General features: G+C 46.4%; 4 protein-coding genes and 3 pseudogenes across 7 annotated transcripts in view; 4 read left to right on the forward strand and 3 right to left on the reverse strand.

The window, feature by feature from the left end:
* The window catches only part of LOC9655049, a 49,830-nt pseudogene extending 38,103 nt beyond the window's left edge, over positions 1 to 11,727 (forward strand).
* The window catches only part of LOC112351140, a 69,385-nt gene that overhangs the window by 40,746 nt on the left and 8,892 nt on the right, over positions 1 to 19,747 (reverse strand). The gene's annotated exons all lie outside the window — the stretch shown is intronic.
* On the reverse strand, positions 3,024 to 3,842 carry LOC9655052 (thaumatin-like protein 1). Its single transcript, XM_002983531.2, has 2 exons — positions 3,791 to 3,842; positions 3,024 to 3,744 (listed from the first exon to the last, which is right to left on the reverse strand). The coding sequence occupies exons 1-2, from the start codon at positions 3,840 to 3,842 to the stop codon at positions 3,071 to 3,073; spliced, it is 726 nt and encodes a 241-aa protein (XP_002983577.1). The 3' UTR covers positions 3,024 to 3,070.
* On the forward strand, positions 4,025 to 6,168 carry LOC112351175 (putative disease resistance protein RGA1). Its single transcript, XM_024688532.1, has 4 exons — positions 4,025 to 4,706; positions 4,796 to 5,016; positions 5,187 to 5,616; positions 5,801 to 6,168. The coding sequence occupies exons 1-4, from the start codon at positions 4,025 to 4,027 to the stop codon at positions 6,166 to 6,168; spliced, it is 1,701 nt and encodes a 566-aa protein (XP_024544300.1).
* The window catches only part of LOC112351139 (voltage-dependent calcium channel type A subunit alpha-1-like), a 123,386-nt gene continuing 109,796 nt past the window's right edge, over positions 6,158 to 19,747 (reverse strand). For 2 of the 4 annotated variants that reach the window (XR_002994008.1, XR_002994007.1), the window contains exons 6-8: positions 6,892 to 7,178; positions 6,579 to 6,839; positions 6,158 to 6,522 (exon numbers count right to left, since the gene is read on the reverse strand). The gene's annotated coding sequence lies outside the window, so the exon portion shown is untranslated. Of the gene's footprint in view, positions 6,523 to 6,578; positions 6,840 to 6,891; positions 7,179 to 16,199; positions 16,231 to 19,747 lie in introns of those variants that run through there. The other 2 variants (XR_002994006.1, XR_002994010.1) reach the window with 2 other exon arrangements.
* On the forward strand, positions 8,347 to 11,020 carry LOC9651154 (annotated as a pseudogene).
* On the forward strand, positions 12,191 to 14,370 carry LOC112351145 (annotated as a pseudogene).

Consider the following 19,747-nt stretch of genomic DNA (forward strand, 5'->3'; position numbering starts at 1 on the left):
TCCTACATGGTATCAGAGACTGAGTTTTGCTGATATTCAGAGAGCCCTATGGAGAAATAAGATGGTAGTGATCCAGATTGAACCACCAGATGTGGTGGAAAGATGAAAGCATTTAGATGATGCTTTCAGCATGAGGAACAACTCAGATTTTGGCCTAGTGAGTGATTTGAGTTAACAGAGGATCTAGGCAATGGAGGATTCCCTTTTCTGGTAGATTGTTTGCATCCCATGTGCTAGAAGCCAAGAACGAGATGGTGCTGAGATTGCAATTGGTGGCAGGGGAGAAATGCCAGGGCACAGAGTGCTCAGACTGGTCACATGGGGGAATGTCAGCCAAAGGAACAGTGACATCCAATTGGGTAGGAACCCATCAGGCACATATATGCAAAATACATATTGGATAACTATACTTTTTTTATCATATCAATTTGGGATCTTGGAACATTTTTTGTGGTGGCCAAGTGTGGGCTATAAAATCCATTGGGAGGAATCCAAATAACAAAGTTAGGCAAGGAACACTAATGTGTTAAATGCTAAACCAACTTTATTTTCTTTTGCAGGTGAGGAAGGTAGAAAACTTTTTATTTGTGGCATTGCCACATGCAAGGATTGTGATGCAGGTCTTATGGGAAGTTTGTGGAGATAAACCTAGTTGACTTTGTTATTTAAAATCTAAGTTGGTTATTCACTCCAAGATTCAAAGAAAATGAAGTGTAATAGGCTTGAATTTGATAATAGGAGTTGGGTATAATGCTTTAGTAAGCTTGACTTTTACTGATTGATGGATGATAACAAAATGTATTAAAATGAATTTGATCAGTTACGAGAATATTCTGCCAGCTGCATGCCTGCTCCCTCTCTATTAAATAGGGGCAAACTATTTTGGTAAATTACAATAATTCAAAAATGGAGATATTACTTTTCTTCTGTTCATGATTTGCTCTTCTCTCATACTATTTCTATCTGCAGCTGTAAAACTTTGCAATTACACCATTGAGTTTTATGATTTCTCAAGCGGTTTTCGTATCAACTACAATGAACAGAGTGCTTCAGTCAAGCTCTCAAATCTCAATGGCAACTCTGCCCAAGTCACTAGCTTGAAAGGCTATTTCTGTGGAGGGAATTTTGCAACAGTCATGGCACCTTGTGACTACTGCATTGCCACTATAAATGTCTCCCCTCAAAGAATGGTTCCAGGCTTGGTGACGGTTTCTCATGAAGGAATGTTGGAAAAGGAGTACTTCTTCCGTTTTTCAAGTGAAGTGCTCACTGATTGTCCCTGTTTCGACGTCGCTAGTGATTTTGCCATTGGCTTCAATCAGCAATTTTTCCTCTTTCCAACAACATACATGTACAATTCAAGATCAAATTTCCTGATGTGTCCTGGTTGCTTAGCTTCGGGGACAGTAAATAATTCTTTATCATATCCTTCACAAATCCAAATTAATATTTTTCAACTTTTTTTGGCTTATATTTCAACTTAGTGCTCGTATTCCATCAAGCTGGATGCCCAGACATTGTTCCTATGTGTCACAAGTCAGAAGATTGAGGTGTCAATCTACAACAATTACGATAGAAATGTTAGGCGGGGATCTGGGGAGTCTGCAGCTTTTGTAGCATCTCGCAGTGACTTTGAGCAAGGAATCACTGTCATTGGGCGATGCGTGGATTTTTGTGCAGTCGGGGTTCAGATATATGATACAAGTTGCTCATATCAAGTGAATCAAGTGAATGTTATGGGTTCAAACAACATCTCTCGTACTTTCCAGGTTGGTGCAACCTTAAGCCCAAACCAAGGCATCATCCAGAGGAGCTATGCTTCAGTATACAGAACTCAGTGCGGTCAGCCTAATCCGTACCCCATCATAATTGGTGGAACAACTGTACTTGTTCCAAGGGCCTGTGAAACTAACTTTACTGCTACACCAACTAGAATCACATGTCCATGATAAGGAAACTTAAGCATGGAAATAATAAAAATAATGGGTGGCCAGTCCTATGAAGATGGTCAGACCTGAATTTCAGAATAATGTTGAGTATTTAGGTCCTCCTAGTGTGCCATGTGGAGTGGACACATCAGCTAGTTAAGAGTTGTGACCTTTCGTTAATTGCTGAATATACTTATTATAATGCATCAGAGACTTCTTCCAGAATTCCTACATGGTATCAGAGACTTGAGTTTTGCTGATATTCAGAGAGCCCTATGGAGGAATAAGATGGTAGCAATCCAGATGAACCACCAGATGTGGTGGAAAGATGAAAGCATTTAGATGATGTTTTCAGCATGAGGAACAACTCAGATTCTGGCCTGGTGAGTGATTTGAGTTAACAGAGGATCTAGGCAATGGAGGATTCCCTTTTCTGGTAGATTGTTTGCATCCCATGTGCTAGAAGCCGAGAAGGAGATGGTGCTGAGATTGCAATTGGTGGCATGAGAGAAATGCTAGGGCCACAGAGTGCTCAGACTGGTCACATGGGGAAATGTCAGCCAAAGGAACAGTGACATCCAATTGGGTAGGAACCCATCAGGTGCCCTAATAGAAAGAGGGAGAGAGCAGCAATGAGAGATGAATTGCCCACAATCTGCAGAGCATAGATACAATTTCTTGAAAGATGCATGTGATAAGGATTTTCCCAGGCTCATGTCAGATGAGGATTTAGGTCCTCTTATGACATGAGTGTATCATGTGGAATGGACACATCAACAATCATGGTAATTAAGAGTTGTGACATTTCGTTAATTGCTGTATATACTTATTATAATGCAATGATGATCGAACCCATTGTGACCCTTCATCTAAATTTCCAACAAATAAAATGTGTGATGTTATGTTCTATCATTCAAAATGATAAAGCCTATTAAATTTGAATATTCAACTAAAACCAGAGTTAATGAACCAAAATGAAGATAGATTGATTTTTGTTTTTGAAAATAAAACTAAAACCATTGACTTATAAATCTTAAACTATAAACACTTAATTAATCTACTTTTAATTTGTTTAGCTTTTTCAGATTTTTCTTAATTTAAATAAAAACATTTAAGTCTTAAAGCAGCTTTACATTAACCTTCTACCAAGAGGCACAGAAGGTGATGAGATAATCAGACCCTGCAGTGCAAAACAGCGGAACATTAGTATCATCAAACGGGTAAGTCTTTGCCCGAGGACAACACTCCTTGAACAGCAAACTGAACTGATTTGTATGGCATTTATCCGGTCCCAAGAACTCATCCTCGCAGCAAAACTCATCAGCGCCAAACGCTAAGAAAGGACTGTTGCAAGCAACTGGAGTTCCCCTCGAATTCCAAACCAGCAGCTCCGAAGGACACCGCGAATTCAAGTCGCAGCTGCAGCCACCACTGAGGCAAACCGGATTGCTGCTTGAAACTTTCACCGCCAAGTTGTAGCCTTCGACCAGAGAGACGCTGTACTCGTCGATGAAATCGCGATGGAGCTTGAACTCGACTGTGGTAGCCGGGGGCGAATAAGTGCTGTTGCATCCGATTGCATTTGAGCAATCTCCTGTTTCGCAGCAGCCTGTGCCTAGAACTGTGTCAAACTGACAATTGGGGCGCCCCCAGAACTTGCCTGACCATCCCGTCGAAGCATAAACGTCAAAGAGTTGCCATGAGTCTAGCTTTGATCCTCCCTTTCCCAGCTGCGGATGACCGGAGTTTGGTAACCACGCAGGCCAAACGGGGAATGGACATGCGTTCCAGAGACGAATCCTTGTTGCTTCGGTTCCTGGTAACGGAGTGAACACAGAAAACAGAAGCAGGGAGATGCTTACCACTTCCGAAGATCAAAAGCTGAAGAAGCTTGAAGCTTGAAGGCGATTTCATTGCTTCCGTAATGCCTCCTCTTCTGCAAAAGCTTTTGTACCAGGGGAAAGGAAAAGTAAAGCTGCTGATGCTGTCGTTCACTTGTAGCTAGAGTTGTCTCCACGAAACCACAAACACCTGAAACTTCAGTCACAAGCATTACCGTAGTTTAAAGGCTTCCGAATGCAAACTCCAGAATCTAAATGGCTTCCTTCCTCCCTCCTTCTACCTTGACTAGCCGCAACGTATTGGCTCCAGTGATCGTTTTCCTGATTCTCACAATCTCTGGTATAGGATTGCTTCAGCGTATGACGGATGATGTCTGGGACTGGAGCTGGGCAAAGGAACTGGATTTTATAGCACGGCCATCCTCTGGCCGGATCCTGGTAACAACCAGAAAGGAAGGCATTTTGTGCAGCCTGGATGCAAAGGCATTTCCTGTGCATGAGCTATCAATGGACGAAAGTAAAAAGATGTTTTGGAAGTTTGCCTTCGGTGTGCATGATCCACAACCCAGTGACCCTGATGTTGTGAGATTTGCCGAGGAAATAGCTCAAAAATGTGAGGGACTTCCTCTAGCTCTGGAAGTGATTGGCAGTGCCATGGCTGTCCACAGAAGTGAAGGGCCACATGTGTGGGAAGAACGATATAAGAGGTTGCACTTGTCCAATGACCCAGACGTTGAGAAGCAGATGTTCAAGCGCTTGAAGTTCAGCTATGACGAGCTGGGAAACTATGAGGGTGAAAAGCTGCAAGAGTGCTTTCTCTATGTGGCCGCATTCCCAGAAGACAAGAAGATTGAGTTTTCTGAGTTGAGGAAATGTTGGATGGAGGTTGGGTCAGAACTCTCACCCACACCGATTGTCAATGAACTGGAACGGAGATGTCTGGTCAAATAGATAAGTCTTGGAGGGATGACGAATTTATAATCGTACACGATATGCTACGCAAACTGTGCATAAGAATCTTAAAAGGGAAGTACGGTCCACAGCAAGAGCACGAGAAGGGATGCCTGTTTGGATATGACTGGACAATTGGCATTCAGGATGCAACATTTGCTAAAGTCTCATTCATCTCAAAGAATGTTAGCAGCTATTTATCCGATAATCATGTGCGAGATGTCTTACTTTTGGATAAATGTGAAGGAGTTTCTAATGTGGATGACAGTCTTATCAAACGCATAGAAGGTGTCAAGGTACTGAGCTTGCGGGAATATGCTATGAGATCCATTTTATTCCAGAGAGCATTTCCAAGCTGAAAAATCTTCAAGTGCTTGACATTCGAGGAACAGATGTGAGTGAATTACCAGATGCGCTTTTCAGCCTGACATCGCTGAAATTTCTAAAATGTGATTCATGCACGCAGTTTAACATTGCATTACTCCCCCAGCTCTCCAACTTGGAAGAGCTGGAGCTCGACGTTGATCCAAACGAGGACTCATCAGTTGTGGATTGGACTAGAATTTCGCGTAAACTAAGACATTTAAATCTAGAAATGAGACAGGGTCCAATGAAGGTGCCAGAAAGCATGGGGACACTGGAGCACATTGAAACATTGTATTTATGTGCAAAGAGCATCGACTTTGCCAGTGTCGTTGGACGATGGCAACTTATCAACCTAACACCATGTGAAATTTGTGTGGAGTACATCAGTAGAGCTCCCTTGAAGCGAATGTTTAAGAACTCAATCAGGCTTCAACAGTTTTACATCGATGGGGTAGAAGACAGTGAAAATAGTGATGACAGCTTTAAATGGTTGCCCCACCACCTAGAAACACTTGACATTGACTGCGGTGGTATCACTTGTTCAACCTGGATGGATCATTCCCTTGTCTTGGATATCTGCGTCTTACTAATCTACACATTGCACAGTCAGAATTCAAGGATGATTTGGCTGCCAGTCTTCCAAATCTGAAGCAGTTGGACTTTTGGCTAGCTCCTGATATTGAATGGGAACACTCGCCTCTCTTTGTGGCACAGCTCCCCAATCGCCTCGAGAGTCTGAAAATAACGGGTTGCATAAAGAGACTGTTGTTGCCAACAGAGAGGTCATCACTCAAAGGCTCAGATTCTGGTGCACGAAGATGCAAAATGATTTCTTTGAGCCATCAGATCAAATGACTGATATAGAAGATGTGCGCTTTGATGAGACTATCGTTCCATTGTCCATTGCATCGCTGCCAGGTTTGAAACGTCTTACCATTTATGGGCGAAGCGTCATACAGAACGAAGCACTGTGGTTCCACACTCAGAGCCAGGGCGCACTTCCCAGGCTGGAATCGCTAATCTGCCCGGAAGGCATGAAAATTCCACCTTGGCTTGAGGACCGCCCCAATCTCAAGATATAGAAGTTTTAATTTCCAAAGCGTTTTCTGTAGTTTTGACGTCTCACCTTTACGTAGTTCGACATATTTCTACTCTAAATCAATATATACAAAAATGCGACTGCACCGCTACTCTTCCACCAGGAGAGCTTCGCCTCTCACGCCCCTGGCAATCTCTAGCACCTCGGGTTTGCTCCTTGTCAATTCCAATTCTTGTTCAGCTGCTACCTCGGTTTTGCGCACAGCAGCACCACCTTTGCCGGCTCTTATCCTCGCCAGGAAACCTCTCACGAGAGCCTGCATTTTCGTCGCAGCGCCCTGGATGTACACGGCCTGGATCCGCTTCTCACGCTCGATGCGCAGAGTGAGAGGCAACCCCTGCGTTAATTCGAGCCAAACGTAAGTATCAAAAGCTTGGAATAGCAGCTACTTACAGTTGGTCCGATCTTATACAGCGTCAGCGTTTCCAGCAGCTCCTTGAAAGGGATTCCTTTGTTTGGAACTCGAAAACTCATCACCTCGTACTCTATTCTCATCTACCTGAGGAGAACAAAGAAAAAAACGAGTGAGAGACAAAGAGAGATTGACAGGAACCCGCGAAACCATTGGGTCGAGTATTTGTAGCGCCGGCCGAACGGATCCCCGAGGGCGTTTCAAATCGTCGCAGCTTGTGCATGCCAATGTATCCTGTAGCACTGGACGATTGTAAAGTTAGTTCTACAAGGACTTGAACGTTAAGTGGCTTACTTGGGATCGAATCGTTCTTGGCTCCACAAGTTTCTATATGCTAACAGGTGCTCCAGCATGACCATAGAGTTCTCGTTCACAAGGCCGAAGGTTACAGCATCCAGTATGACAGCCACCAACAAGTTCATGAATATGTGACTCCCGACCAAGACCAAGAAGGCAAAGAAGATAATGCCGCCCTCTGGATAGCCACAATCATCGCCGAGTAGTGTTTTACCGTTGGTGCAGGCGGGTGCATCAATTGTGGTATCCATCATAACGCAAGACCAGTTATCAAGAGTTGTAACCTGTACAAGAACAGCGAAACTGAAAGTGATAGAAAAACAAGCCTCAGAGGTGAACTCCTGCTCCGAAATTTGCTGCCATCCGGGAGCAAGATCTGCGAGAGAGGTCCTGCCAGGAGTTCTGCGCTGCCTTGGTATAAGCTCGTATGGCTTGGTCATAATGCACCGCTTTAAAGCCTCCCGCTCCCCTTCCAAGCGACATGATCGATTTTCTGGCAGAGAGAACAGCGACGGAGGGAGAAGCGGTCCTCGTCGGGATCCAATCCACGTCGGGAGAAGCGGTCCTCGATGGTTCCCACTCGATCATCTTTGGAGGCGGCGGCGCTTCCGCAAGATCATCGCGCATGAAATCCTCGTCGCCGTCAATCTGTGCCTCCTGTGGCTGCCTCGCCCTGGAGAAGAGCTCTTGTTTGTTGTCGGCCGCCCATAGAGCCGAGCGGTCTCATCTCGCTCTGGCATCACCGCATACAAACATCGTTCCAATGCTGCGTAGAACAAACGGATCGAGCGCACGCCTTGGTGCAAGCATCCAAATCCGAGACCCCATACACAGTGACGCACAAATTGGGCGTCACATCCTTTTCAAAGCTGCCCACTCGCTTCATCATCGGATCTGACACGCACACGCGCTTGCAAGCGAATCTATCCTGGGAATCCAAATCCTGCTGCTGCTGCTCGCTCTCATCGAGCGATGATCGCCAGCGCCGCCATCTCTCCGCAATGCCAATCACCATTGTTAAAGCTAGAAAGGGGAAAAAGTGAGTGAGGTGGGCATCTTTCTGTCCAACCAATGTAAATCATGCTCGCCACTCTCTTCCCTTGCATCACTAGCACTTGAGGTATATGACACAGCGCCACTCTTGCCGCTCTTCCCGCGCCGCCACAGCCGGATCATCGTGGCGGAGCCTGTGATTCCCTAGCACACGAGCCACTAAGCTATCCACTCGTAGATTAGAAGGATTGTATCGATATACAAGGAAAGAAAGAATATCCACTTGGAGCCAGAGGGTACGGCCTCGATTGTGCCAAACCCGGGAAAGGAGAAGAGCCTCACGTCACATCGCTAGACAACGCTCTTAAAGAATTTTGGAGCACGGCATCAATGGGAGTCGAACCGCGACTGTTGCTAGTCGAACCCCGGATGTTCTCCACGTGCGGTAGGGTTGAAGGATTGTGTGGATGGGGGGGATTGTCGACTGTGGTGTGCCGCGCGGTCATCATCAGCAATGGCGCCGCTGGAGCTGAGCATCAATCCATTGGTTTGGTCCGGGCGCTCGGCCTTGCCAGCAGCTACACCATCTATAAGAGTTCTTTTGCTCGCTGCGCGCGTCTTGTTCCCGGCGCTGGCATCACATCCAAGGGTATTGTGGATTTTTCGGAGCTCCTAGTCTCGATCCGGTTCGTGGCGCGCCCCAAATTTCGCACAGCCGATGCATGACGACGGTGTAGCGGCATCGGGTGTCGATGACCACTATTCCAGGTCTCGCGTTTTCATGTGTGCAAGAGGATTGGACAGAATTGATGAGGAGATAGATCGCTCGCCGGTATGCTCAGCAGGCGCTATGATCCACCGTTACCGGTAAAACATCCTACTGGAACACCGCCAACGCGCAGATCAACAAGGTTATGTATTCTCCTCTACAGGAAGAATGTGCTTCCACCGCTTTGAGTAAGACCAAGATCGGCGCATCGGTGTGGATTTCGTTGGAGCGAATGCGAACAGTGAAGCCGGTGCTTGTTCTCGGGCTTTTTGATACTCTGAAGATCGTGCCAGTAGTATCGAACATGGTACCGCATTGTCGTCCAGGATCTTGCGAATGGTCATCTTTCGTTCCTTTTGCCGCTTCTTCTTCACAGGTGTTAAGAATGGAACCTAGAGTTCGTGGTGTTTCGTACATGAAGGATTACGGCAACGCGAGGTGGATCGAGAAATGAGGATCGATCAGAAGAACACGCTCGTGAGTAGAGTTGGAACGAAGAAGGCCAAGAACGCGGTAAGTTTTCTATTGTTTCTATTGTTTCTTCGTTTTTTTTTCTTACAACTTTTTCTCCAGCTGCAAAGAATGTCGAGAGCTGATTGATCTAAGGACGCGCATTTTGATTCTGGAGGCCATGGAAGGCGAGGACACGACTTACCGATCGCTGCTGCGGGAGCTCCAGGTAAGCCTCGGGTGCTCGCGAAATATTGCCTCTGGAGTTTCTCACGATCGCGGTGGATCGGCCGCGCGTAGAGCATCTGGGAGGAGATGGGGGAGAGCGACGAGGAGAGGGACAGAATGCTGCTCCAGCTGGAGCAAGAATGCCTGGATGTGTACCGGTGGAAGGTGGATCAAGCGAATTGCGTGAGGGCTGGGCTGCACCAGCTGCTGGCGGATTCCGAGTCGGAGCTCGCGTCGCTCCTGTTGCTCCTGGGTGATCGCCCTTGCACGGTATGCTTTGTTTGATCCATCTCACAGTGCTTTTCCAATGCCCGTTGTTCTTCCTCCCAGTTAGAGAAGAGGTCGGGCAATACTCTGCGGGAGCAGCTCTTGTCCGTCTCACCTCAGTTAGAATGCTTGCGTCTGCGGAAAGAGGAGCGGCTGATTTGAGGACGTGCAATGCCAGATACAAAGGCTCTCTCAGGAGATATCGCCAGGGACATTGCAAGAGGCCGAGAATGTATATTATTATATCAGGTATAAATTTATTCTGTTTACATTTCTTGGCTGATGTGTCGTGTGCACAGGGATGGTGGACTTGTCAGAGCTACTTGCTACAATCGAAAGTAGTATCGCGGAGGCGAAGGAAGAATCACTCGGTAGACAAGATATAATGGAAAGAATGGAACGATGGATTAGTGCATGTGAAGAAGAAAGTTGGCTTGAAGAATACAATAAGGTATGAGCGTTACGCTATTTCACTTATTCATTTTCGATTGTAGGATGAAAGCCGCTTCAATGCAACCAGAGGAGCACATTTGAATCTAAAACGTGCAGAAAGAGCTCGTGTCATCGTGGCCAAACTCCCCAGTGCGTTTGAATTCTTTGTTTGCTATTTCCTTTTCTCAGTTTTCACAACCCTTTTGCAGATCTTCTTGAATCATTGAAGTCCAAAACGCGAAAGAGGCAGGCCCTTCTTATATAACGGGGTAAGTAAGTGATTTTCGTAGACGCTTCTGAGAGTGCTTTGCAGATTTCTCTACTGGCAATTCTAGAAGAATATAGCTTGCTACGACGAGAGAAAGAAAAAGAAAAGCGCCGACTGAGGGTAACTCTGCAGTTTAGTGCCTGTTGAGACGTTAACTGGCTAAATGCAGGAGGAGAAGAGAATGCAGGAGCAACTGCAAACTGAGCAGGAGCTGCTCTACGTCCAAAAAGGGACAGGTGGGACTTCGCGTGAGTGGAAACAATGCAAACCGACGACTTTCGATAGTCCCTGAGCTTTTACCCGCACCTAAGGCTAGCAATCAGGGTCCTCAAAAGGGTACCCGGGTGAAACGCTACTCTCCGATGTTATATTACGTTGCCTTGCGTAAGGATCCCGAAGGTTCTTCGATTGGATCAGCTCCGGATTCTCCTGTTGCAGCATGAAGGTCAGGTTTTTGTTAGAATGGACCCTTGCGTGATGTTTTGCCTGTGGTGGCCAGGGCAGTTTTGAAAATTAGGACGATAAGCGGGGTGTAAGTAGAGTTTGTTTCTTGCTATCAAGGCTAATCGAGTATCCTTTTTCCAGTGCTCCGTGTTTTGTGTATTGGGAAAGCGTAGGAGCGTGTGCTATTTGTTCAAAGCTTTCATTGGTGCAAAGCATCGAACTAATTGTTTCGTGTTAAGTTTCATTAAAGGTACATACAAGTCTTGGTTTGCTTACACTTGGAACTTTAAATTCTTCGCGCAGCTTCGGCTGTCGAGAATTGACGCAGACAAGGTTCACACAGGTTATACTCTCAAATGATTGAAAGGATCGCAGGCTTGACATGCTATGTACAAGAGAGCCGAAACAACGCTTTTAAACGGACTCCATTCCTTGGCAGCGGGCAAGGACCAAAGCATGGCCAGGGCCGGGGCTAGCTTACTTCCTGTCCTTCTCGAGAATTCTCAGGTAAGCACATCTTTCGAGCTCGCAGCTCTCTTCACTAACAGCTTCTCTGCAGGGATGCTTCACCAAAAGCGACTACAACATCTTCCCTGTTGCAGGCTGCAAGAAAGACACCGGTCCACCTTTCAAAGACGGCTGCGGCCTCGCATTCTCCGTGAACGTGACCGACACTCCGGATCCACACTCGCAGCCTGTTGGAAAGTACCGGGGAGTGGAGTTCTTCGTGGACAACGGCACCATCGCGCACCTGTCTGGGCATGTCACCTTGGATGATCTCCAGTGCACGGTGAGCTTCCAGGACGGACCGGGGCCATAGAGACTATGCGGCCTTGTTTAGAGCCTCTAGAAGTTTCCAGGAGAAGGACATTTGCTCCAGCGCGTCCAAGAGACGACTCTGGTACTTACCTGGAGACCACGTAAGAAGTTTTGGCCTTATATCGGTGCCATTTTAGCTGAAGCGGACACGATTTTTCGATCATGGAGTGTGTGAGCGGCTTGCTGAGCCAGCTGTGTGGCTTGGGTCTGGACGCTGCCAAGAAGGTTTGGGACTGCAATGCCAACATTGAAAGGCTGGGGAATGCCATGGCACCCCACATTCAGGCCAAGATCGACGCTTTCGGTCGCCACAAGGAGCGAAATGGACGTGGCTTTATGTTTTCTGAAGCGGCCGAGGAATGCTTGGAGCGTGTCAGGAAATGGAATAGCAAGGCGCAAGAACTCTTGAGATCACGCAACAACAGGATCTGGAGCCCCGTTAGACGGTATGTTTTGCAGCATTTTTGTGCAAGAAGGCTGAATTTATTTCTTCATATAGGTACAAGCGGAGTGGCAAGATCATGGAGTGCATAAGCTCCTACCAGGATCTCCTGTCGCAGATCGAAAGTCACGGGCACGAGCTGAATGTGGACATTGCGATGCTGGAAAAGGGGGGGGGGGGGGGGCAGCATCCAGGCCTTGCTTAACAAGTTTCATACTCACAAGCAACGGAATCCAGAGTTCCGCTATTCTGATGGAGCCGAGGAGTGTCTTGATCTTGTCACAAAATGGAACGACAACGCGCAAGCACTGCTGGGATCACAGTAAGCTTACACAAGAGCTCTAACAAAATATCTGTGGATCTTTCACAGGGAGAAGCGTTATGGCGAGATCTCGAAGCTGATACACAGCTACGAGGGCGATCTCCTTCCGAAAATGGAAAGGTACGAGCGAGAAGAGTTGAGAGTGATAAAGCCGAGCACTAGCTTCGCCGTACGGAGTTCCCCGCAAGACAGAGGCCCTGCAAAAAAATATGTACGGCGTGTTGTTCCTGTGGCCACGTTTGGGGGCCATGAGCAACTGCTGGATGAGGTGGTGAATGCCCTCTTGGATCCTGAAGCCCGTAGCAAATGGGTTGGACTGTTGGGAATGGGAGGGTGTGGAAAGACCACCCTCGCAAGCTGCCCGCACAATGACGAGAGGGTGCGGGAGCATTTCCATGACTACATTGTGTGGATCACTGTGAAGAAAGATGCTTCGGAGGACGATCTCAAGGCCCAGCTCCTCAACGCTCTTGAATGGGGTGAAATGAAAGAGAGGGCCAAAGGAAGCCTTGACGACGTGCAGCACTTGGCACGCGATGTTGCTGGTGGTAACCGTGTCTTGCTGGTACTGGATGATGTGTGGGACTGGAGCTGGGCAAAGGAACTGGATTTTATAGCACGGCCATCCTCTGGCCGGATCCTGGTAACAACCAGAAAGGAAGGCATTTTGCGCAGTCTGGATGCAAAGGCATTTCCTGTGCATGAGCTATCAATGGACGAAAGCAAAAAGATGTTTTGGAAGTTTGCCTTCGGTGTGCATGATCCACAACCCAGTGACCCTGATGTGGGATTTGCCAAGAAAATAGCTCGAAAATGTGAGGGACTTCCTCTAGCTCTGGAAGTGATTGGCAGTGCCATGGCTGTCCACAGAAGTGAAGGGCCACATGTGTGGGAAGAACGATATAAAAGGTTGCACTTGTCCAATGATCCAGACGTTGAGAAGTAGATGTTCAAGCGCTTGAAGTTCAGCTATGACGAACTGGGAAAGTATGAGGGTGAAAAGCTGCAAGAGTGCTTTCTCTATCTGGCTGCATTCCCAGAAGACGAGGAGATTGAGTTTACTGAGTTGAGGAAATGTTGGATGGAGGTTGGGTCAGAACTCTCACCCACAGCGATTGTCAATGAACTGGAACGGAGATGCCTGGTCAAGATATATAAGTCTTGGAGGGATGAAGAAGCTCCTGGTTATATAATCGTACACGATATGCTACGCAAACTGTGCATAAGAATCTTAAAAGGGAAGTACAGTCCACAGCAAGAGCACGAGAAGGATGCCTGTTTGGATATGACTGGACAATTGGCATTCGGGATGCAACATTTGCTAAAGTCTCATTCTTCTCATGGCAGCTTTCTATCCGATAATCATGTGCGTGATGTCTTACTTCTGGATAAATGTAAAGGACTTTCTAATGTGGATGACAATCTTATCAATCACATACAAGGTGTCAAGGTATTGAGCTTGCGGAAATGCTCTAAGATCCATTTTATTCCAGAGAGCATTTCCAAGCTGAAAAACCTTCAACTGCTTGACATTCGAGGAACAAAAGCGAGTCAACTACCAGATGCGCTTTTCAGCCTGACATCACTGAAATATCTAAAATCTACTCAGTTTGCATTACTGCCCCAGCTCTCCAACTTGGAAGAGCTGGAGCTGACCCTTGATTCAAAAGAAGACTCATCAGTTGTGGATTTGACTGGAATTTCGCGTAAACTAAAACTTCTAGAGCTAAGAATGATAGATGGTACAATGAAGGTGCCAGAAAGCATGGGGACACTGGAGCACATTGAAACATTGGTTTTACATGCAAAGAGCATCGACTTTGTCAGTATCGTTGGGCTATGGCAACTTGTCAACCTAAGAACATGTGAAATTCACATGGAATCCGTCAGTAGACTTCCGTTGAAGCGAATGTTTAAGAAATCAATCAGGCTTAAAGATTTTTCCATTTCTGGGGTAGAAGACAGTGAAAATAATGATGACAGTGGCTGCAACTACGATATTTACGCATCCGTGAAATTATAAACCTATCTTGGTTGCCCCACCGCCTAGAAAAACTTGAAATTGACTGCAGTCGTATCCACTTCTTCAACCTGGTCCATGGACCATTCCCAGGTGTTAAATTTCTGATACTTACTAATCTACACTTTGCACAGTCAGAATTCAAGGATGATTTTGCTGCCAGTCTTCCAAATCTGAAGGAGTTGGAGTTTGAGCTAGCTCCTGATATTGAATGGGAGCACTTGCCTCTCTTTGTGACACAGCTCCCCAATCGCCTCGAGTCTCTGGGAATAACGGGTTGCATAAAGAGACTGTTGTTGCCAACCGAGAGGTCATCACTCAAGGTTCAATTTCTTTCAGTATGGTGCAGGAAGATGCAAAATGATTTCTTTGAGCCATCAGATCAAATGACTGATATAGAAGCCATGCACTTGATCAGTGATGATGAGACTATCGTTCCATCGTCCATTGCATCGCTGCCATGTTTGAAACGTCTTAACATTTCGGGGCGAAGCGTGATACATAACGATGCACTGTGGTCCCACAATCACAGCCAGGGCGCATTTCCCAGGCTGAAAAGGCTAGACTGCCCGGAAGGCATGAAAATTCCACCTTGGCTTGAGGACCGCCCCAATCTCAAGACACGTAAGTTTTAATTTCCAAAGCGTTTTGGTATTCGAACGTCCCACCTCTACATAGTTTGACATATTTTCCTCTAAATTAATATACAAAAATGCGACCGCAGCACTACTCTTCCACCAGGAGAGCTTCGCCTCTCACGTCCCCGGCAATCTCTAGCACCTCGGGTTTGCTCCTTGTCAATTCCAATTCTTGTTCAGCTGCTACCTCGGTTTTGCGCACAACAGCACCACCTTTGCCGGCTCTTATCCTCCCCAGGAAACCTCTCACGAGAGCCTGCATTTTCGTTGCAGCGCCCTGGATGTACGGCCTGGATCCGCTTAACGTTAGTATCAAAAGCTTGGAATAGCAGCTACTTACAGTTGGTCCAATCTTATACAGTGTCAGCATTTCCAGCGGCTTCTTGAAAGGGATTCCTTTGTTTGGAACTCGAAAACTCATCACCTCGTACTCTATTCTCATGTACCTGAGCAGAACAAAGAAAAAAATGAGTGAGAGACAAAGAGAGATTGAGAGGAACACGCCAAACCATTGGGTCTCGTCCAACGGACCCCCGAGGGCGTTTACAAATCGATGCAGCTTGTGCATGCCAATGTATCCTGTACCACTGGACGATTGTAAAGTTAGTTCCACAAGGACTTGAACGTAATTAAGTGGCTTACTTGGGATAGAATGGTTCTTGGCTCCACAAGTTTCGATATGCTAACAGGTGCTCTGGCATGACCATAGAGTTCTCGTTCACAAGGCCGAAGGTTACAGCATCCAGTATGACAGCCACACACAAGTTCATGAATATGTGACTCCCGACCAAGACCAAGAAGGCGAAGAAGATACTTCGGCCCTCTGGATAGCCACAATCATATCAAGAGTTGTAACCTGTAAAAGAAAAGCGAAACTGAAAGTGATAAAAAAGCAAGGCTTTACCTGAAACACCGCGATGAAAGCGTTGACGAAAGTGTGAAAGTTGACAGACGGGCCAATGCAGGGTCCTTCCTTCATTGCACTGAAGAGTTGGAACGCCATCCCCGCGAACATATACATGAAAATTGCGAGAAGAGCAAGTATCTCAGCTACCGTTGGCAAACAGATGAACTTTGTTCGCATGCTCCCGCTACGTGAGGAGTGATGCAAAAAACTCAAGCAATGTAGGCAGTGCGGCTGACATAGCCCCTCACCGTCCCTTCTTTCCCATGAGACCAATGGCGGCCATTATGGAGAGTCCAAACTCCATTTGCCGTGCAACCTCGTTCTTATAGACCTTCCACTGGCGGGCAAGCGAGATGGAGCTGGCGCTAGCGGCGGCGGCGGCGGCGGCGGCGGCGGAGGGGGCTACGATTTCACGGTCAGGGGATCAGTTGCCGCCGTGGAGAAAGGAAAAACCAGGTGGTCAAACAAAAAACAATCGAGAAAAAGATGAATGAGGTACCTCGTTGCCAAGGAACTTCATCACGGATTCGAGCAGGAAATATGTTGTAATCGCACAGTGAGCCATCTGACGCCGGTCCGAAACAACTGCCGACTGGCCAGCATAGTTAGTTGCAAGTAGCCTGGAGTAGCCAAGGAGTGCGAGGATCATGCACTTTTGATATGTCAGATTGCGAATCAAGTAGAAGCACATCCCTCGGATGGGATTGCTTGGTCGTTGAGCCATCGGAATAGCATCAGTTCTCTGGATGATACGGTTCATGTCCCTCCACAGCTTCTGCCTCTCTGTGAGAAGAACTGCTCCAGAATTTTTTCCAAACTCGTTGATAAACACCCCGATGAAAACTCTGACGATATAAATCCCCCAATACAGCAGAATGCCACAAAAAACAAGGCGTTGACAGGACTCGCGTTCCGAACAGGCTGGTGGTCTTCCCTAGTGATGTACATGACAGGATACATGAAGTGCATCAGCCAGTTCTCGAAAGTGGAGCAGACGAACATACTGAGCAGGGCATTCTGAATGTTGTCGAAGTGGAAAACGTTATTAACCCAGGTTCGCGGAGCAAGGATTCCGATGTCATTAACATAGAGGCCAGCACAATATGCTCGGTGTGTGATTGTCGGGTCATTGCATTTCCAGAGAAGGCCCCGAAACTGCTGCAGCCCGATGGTTCCAAATATTAGGAGAATTGAAAATGTGAAGAGAATAACTGACACAATTGCTGGAATAGTCCGAAAAAGATTTGATAATAATGACCTCAGTCCTGTAAACCGAACCACGAAACGAAATGACCGAAGAGAAGTAAACACGGTTGGTATGGAAGTTTCATCCTCAGCGTTATACTTCAGAAGAATAAGCGCATCAGTGACGAGAATAAACAAGTCCAAGATGTTGAACCAGTTACTCAGGTACGTGTCTGGCGCAAAAACAAGTCCCTGTGCAACGATCTTCATAGCAAAAAGACCTGCTCCAGAACAATGTACAATGTCGAGCAAAATAAGATAAGCATGTGCTTAGCACAAAGTTGATCTTCTGTAAACTCCAGATGAAATCGGGGACAATTATCGGCTCTCCATCATCTCCCATCTCAACTACGAGTCAAGTATTGATGACCATCCAAACTATCACAAACCACAAGTACGGTTTACTGCCGAGGATCTTCCTAGACAGGATCCTTATCGTGTTGATAGAAGAAGCGACCCTTCTCGCAAGTACCATGGTCTCTGTATGGTTGTATGAGTTCTCTCGAGCTCTTCGTACTCCGACAGCTGGAAAGATTTCCTGTTGCTAGAGGCCCTGCTTAGATTTCTCCCAATTTTTGGACTACTGAGAATCTTGACGATCTTGAAGTGCGGTTCTTGAACCCCTCTTTTCACCGATATTAGAGGGAAAACCAGAAACCTGTAAAACTTGGGAAGAACGCCTGTGACGCGACGGCAGTGCTTCAGAAGACTCTGCAGCTGGAACGACCGATGATGGGGCCTCTAAAGCGGATCCAGTAGTACCCCCATCAGCCTTAGTTACTGCCGGGCGTTGACGACCCTGGGACCCCTTCTCTCTTAGCCTGGCTTTAACCGGTCTTACGTGATCTTTGACGCTTAACATGCGAGTTGTCATCCGTGACAAACCTTTCATTCCTTCTACCGCGCCCACAACCCAGCTTCCGCTTCTTGTGAGTGCCTGACTTTGCATTCTCTTGATGAACTTCATGTGTTCCATCTGAAAGAAAATAGTTCAGTTCTCATTTTTTACCTCACTCACCCATTGGATTCGCTTCTTCTGGTTGTCAGTAAGCTCGTTTCTCTTGAGCAAGACAGCAATGATAAGATTCATAACGACGTAAACTGTCACGACGAAGTAAAAGACGTATAAAAACGGTGCCACTACGCTGCAAACACGAATGCGTCAATACTAGAGATACTTGAGTGACTGCTTACTTATATTGAACTCCAGGTCGCAGGGAATTCCACATTTGGTTTAGCCAGGATGGTTACCGTAAACCAGACGAGCATGGCTTCCAGTATGGAATCATGATTTCCTCGCAGATACTCTTCAGGAAAGCTGTAATACTGTCCACTGTACAATTCCATGCTGATGATAGAGATTGCTATGATAACCAGAAGAAAAAAGGAAAAAAACCCCGCCAAAGAGCCAACACTTTCCATGCATTCCTCGCAGATACTCTTCAGGAAAGCTGTAATACTGCCCATTGTACAATTCCATGCTGATGATAGAGATTGCTATGATAACCAGAAGAAAAAAGGAAAAAAACCCCGCCAAAGAGCCAACACTTTCCATGCAAGTAGCCTGTATCACGTACTAAAATCAATCAAAGTGAATGCAGCAACTCACCACTACACTGGGATGTTTTGCAACATACTTCTTTGAAGAGTAAAACCACCGCATGATTGTTAAATTTGGAAACGAATGAGAACAATAGATATCATAACGATTATCAAGTCCAGCAAATTCATTCCTGGAAATTTAAGGATCAGACCAGAAGACAACCGGAAACAATGTACTCACCGTGGCAAAAAATATCGCCAGGACCGTACCCTAGAAAGTACAGCAGAAGTTCCGCGCTAAAAGAAAAAAGCATTACTGCTTGCAACCCGTCTGCATACAAAATTTATCAGATGAATGAACAGAAAGGAAGTCGTGAAATGAATACCGAGCGTATGCAACAACCGTTTTGACATGCCATACTTGAAGGACGATAAGAGCACAATGTTATCAATGTCTTATTGGCTCGCTGCCCTTCAGCATCCTTCACATCATGCATGACGAGGCTCCATCCTTCCACAATTATCACCTGCAGAGTGACCACTTTGAAGTGTGCTAAAGGCGATAAGATGCTATGAAGTGACACAAACCTGAAACATGGTAAGCAGCGAATACCAGAGATAATCAAAAGTTGTCGCGGATTCTGGTATGTCTACAAACAAAAAGATGGATAAGGAATGAGCTTATAGGAAAAACTCACCATACAGTTCTGAAATGGTGGACATACGTAGCCGCCAGCAGCTTTTTTGTCACAAAAGCGCATGGGATAAGCAAGTTGCTTGTCCGCTGTTCGAAAGCACCTGCCCAAGAGGATTTTGATTTCACGTGATAAGAACTATCAAGATTACCTTTGATTCATCGAGCTTTGCAAGAACTGCGTGCCGAGTAGAGAATAGAAAACCAACAGAAAAAACGTCAAAAGGATAACGTTTTGGAGAGGACCAACGCTCTTTTTCACGGCCGCCGTGATGGCCTATTGTCAAGTGTTAACAGTGCACAGATCAGCCGAAAGGAGATTTACAAACCATACTATGACATCGGCAAAAAATGAGACGTGCTTCAACGCTAG

Source organism: Selaginella moellendorffii, unplaced genomic scaffold (genome assembly GCF_000143415.4).
Source record: "Selaginella moellendorffii unplaced genomic scaffold, v1.0 SELMOscaffold_58, whole genome shotgun sequence".
Taxonomy (NCBI): domain Eukaryota; kingdom Viridiplantae; phylum Streptophyta; class Lycopodiopsida; order Selaginellales; family Selaginellaceae; genus Selaginella; species Selaginella moellendorffii.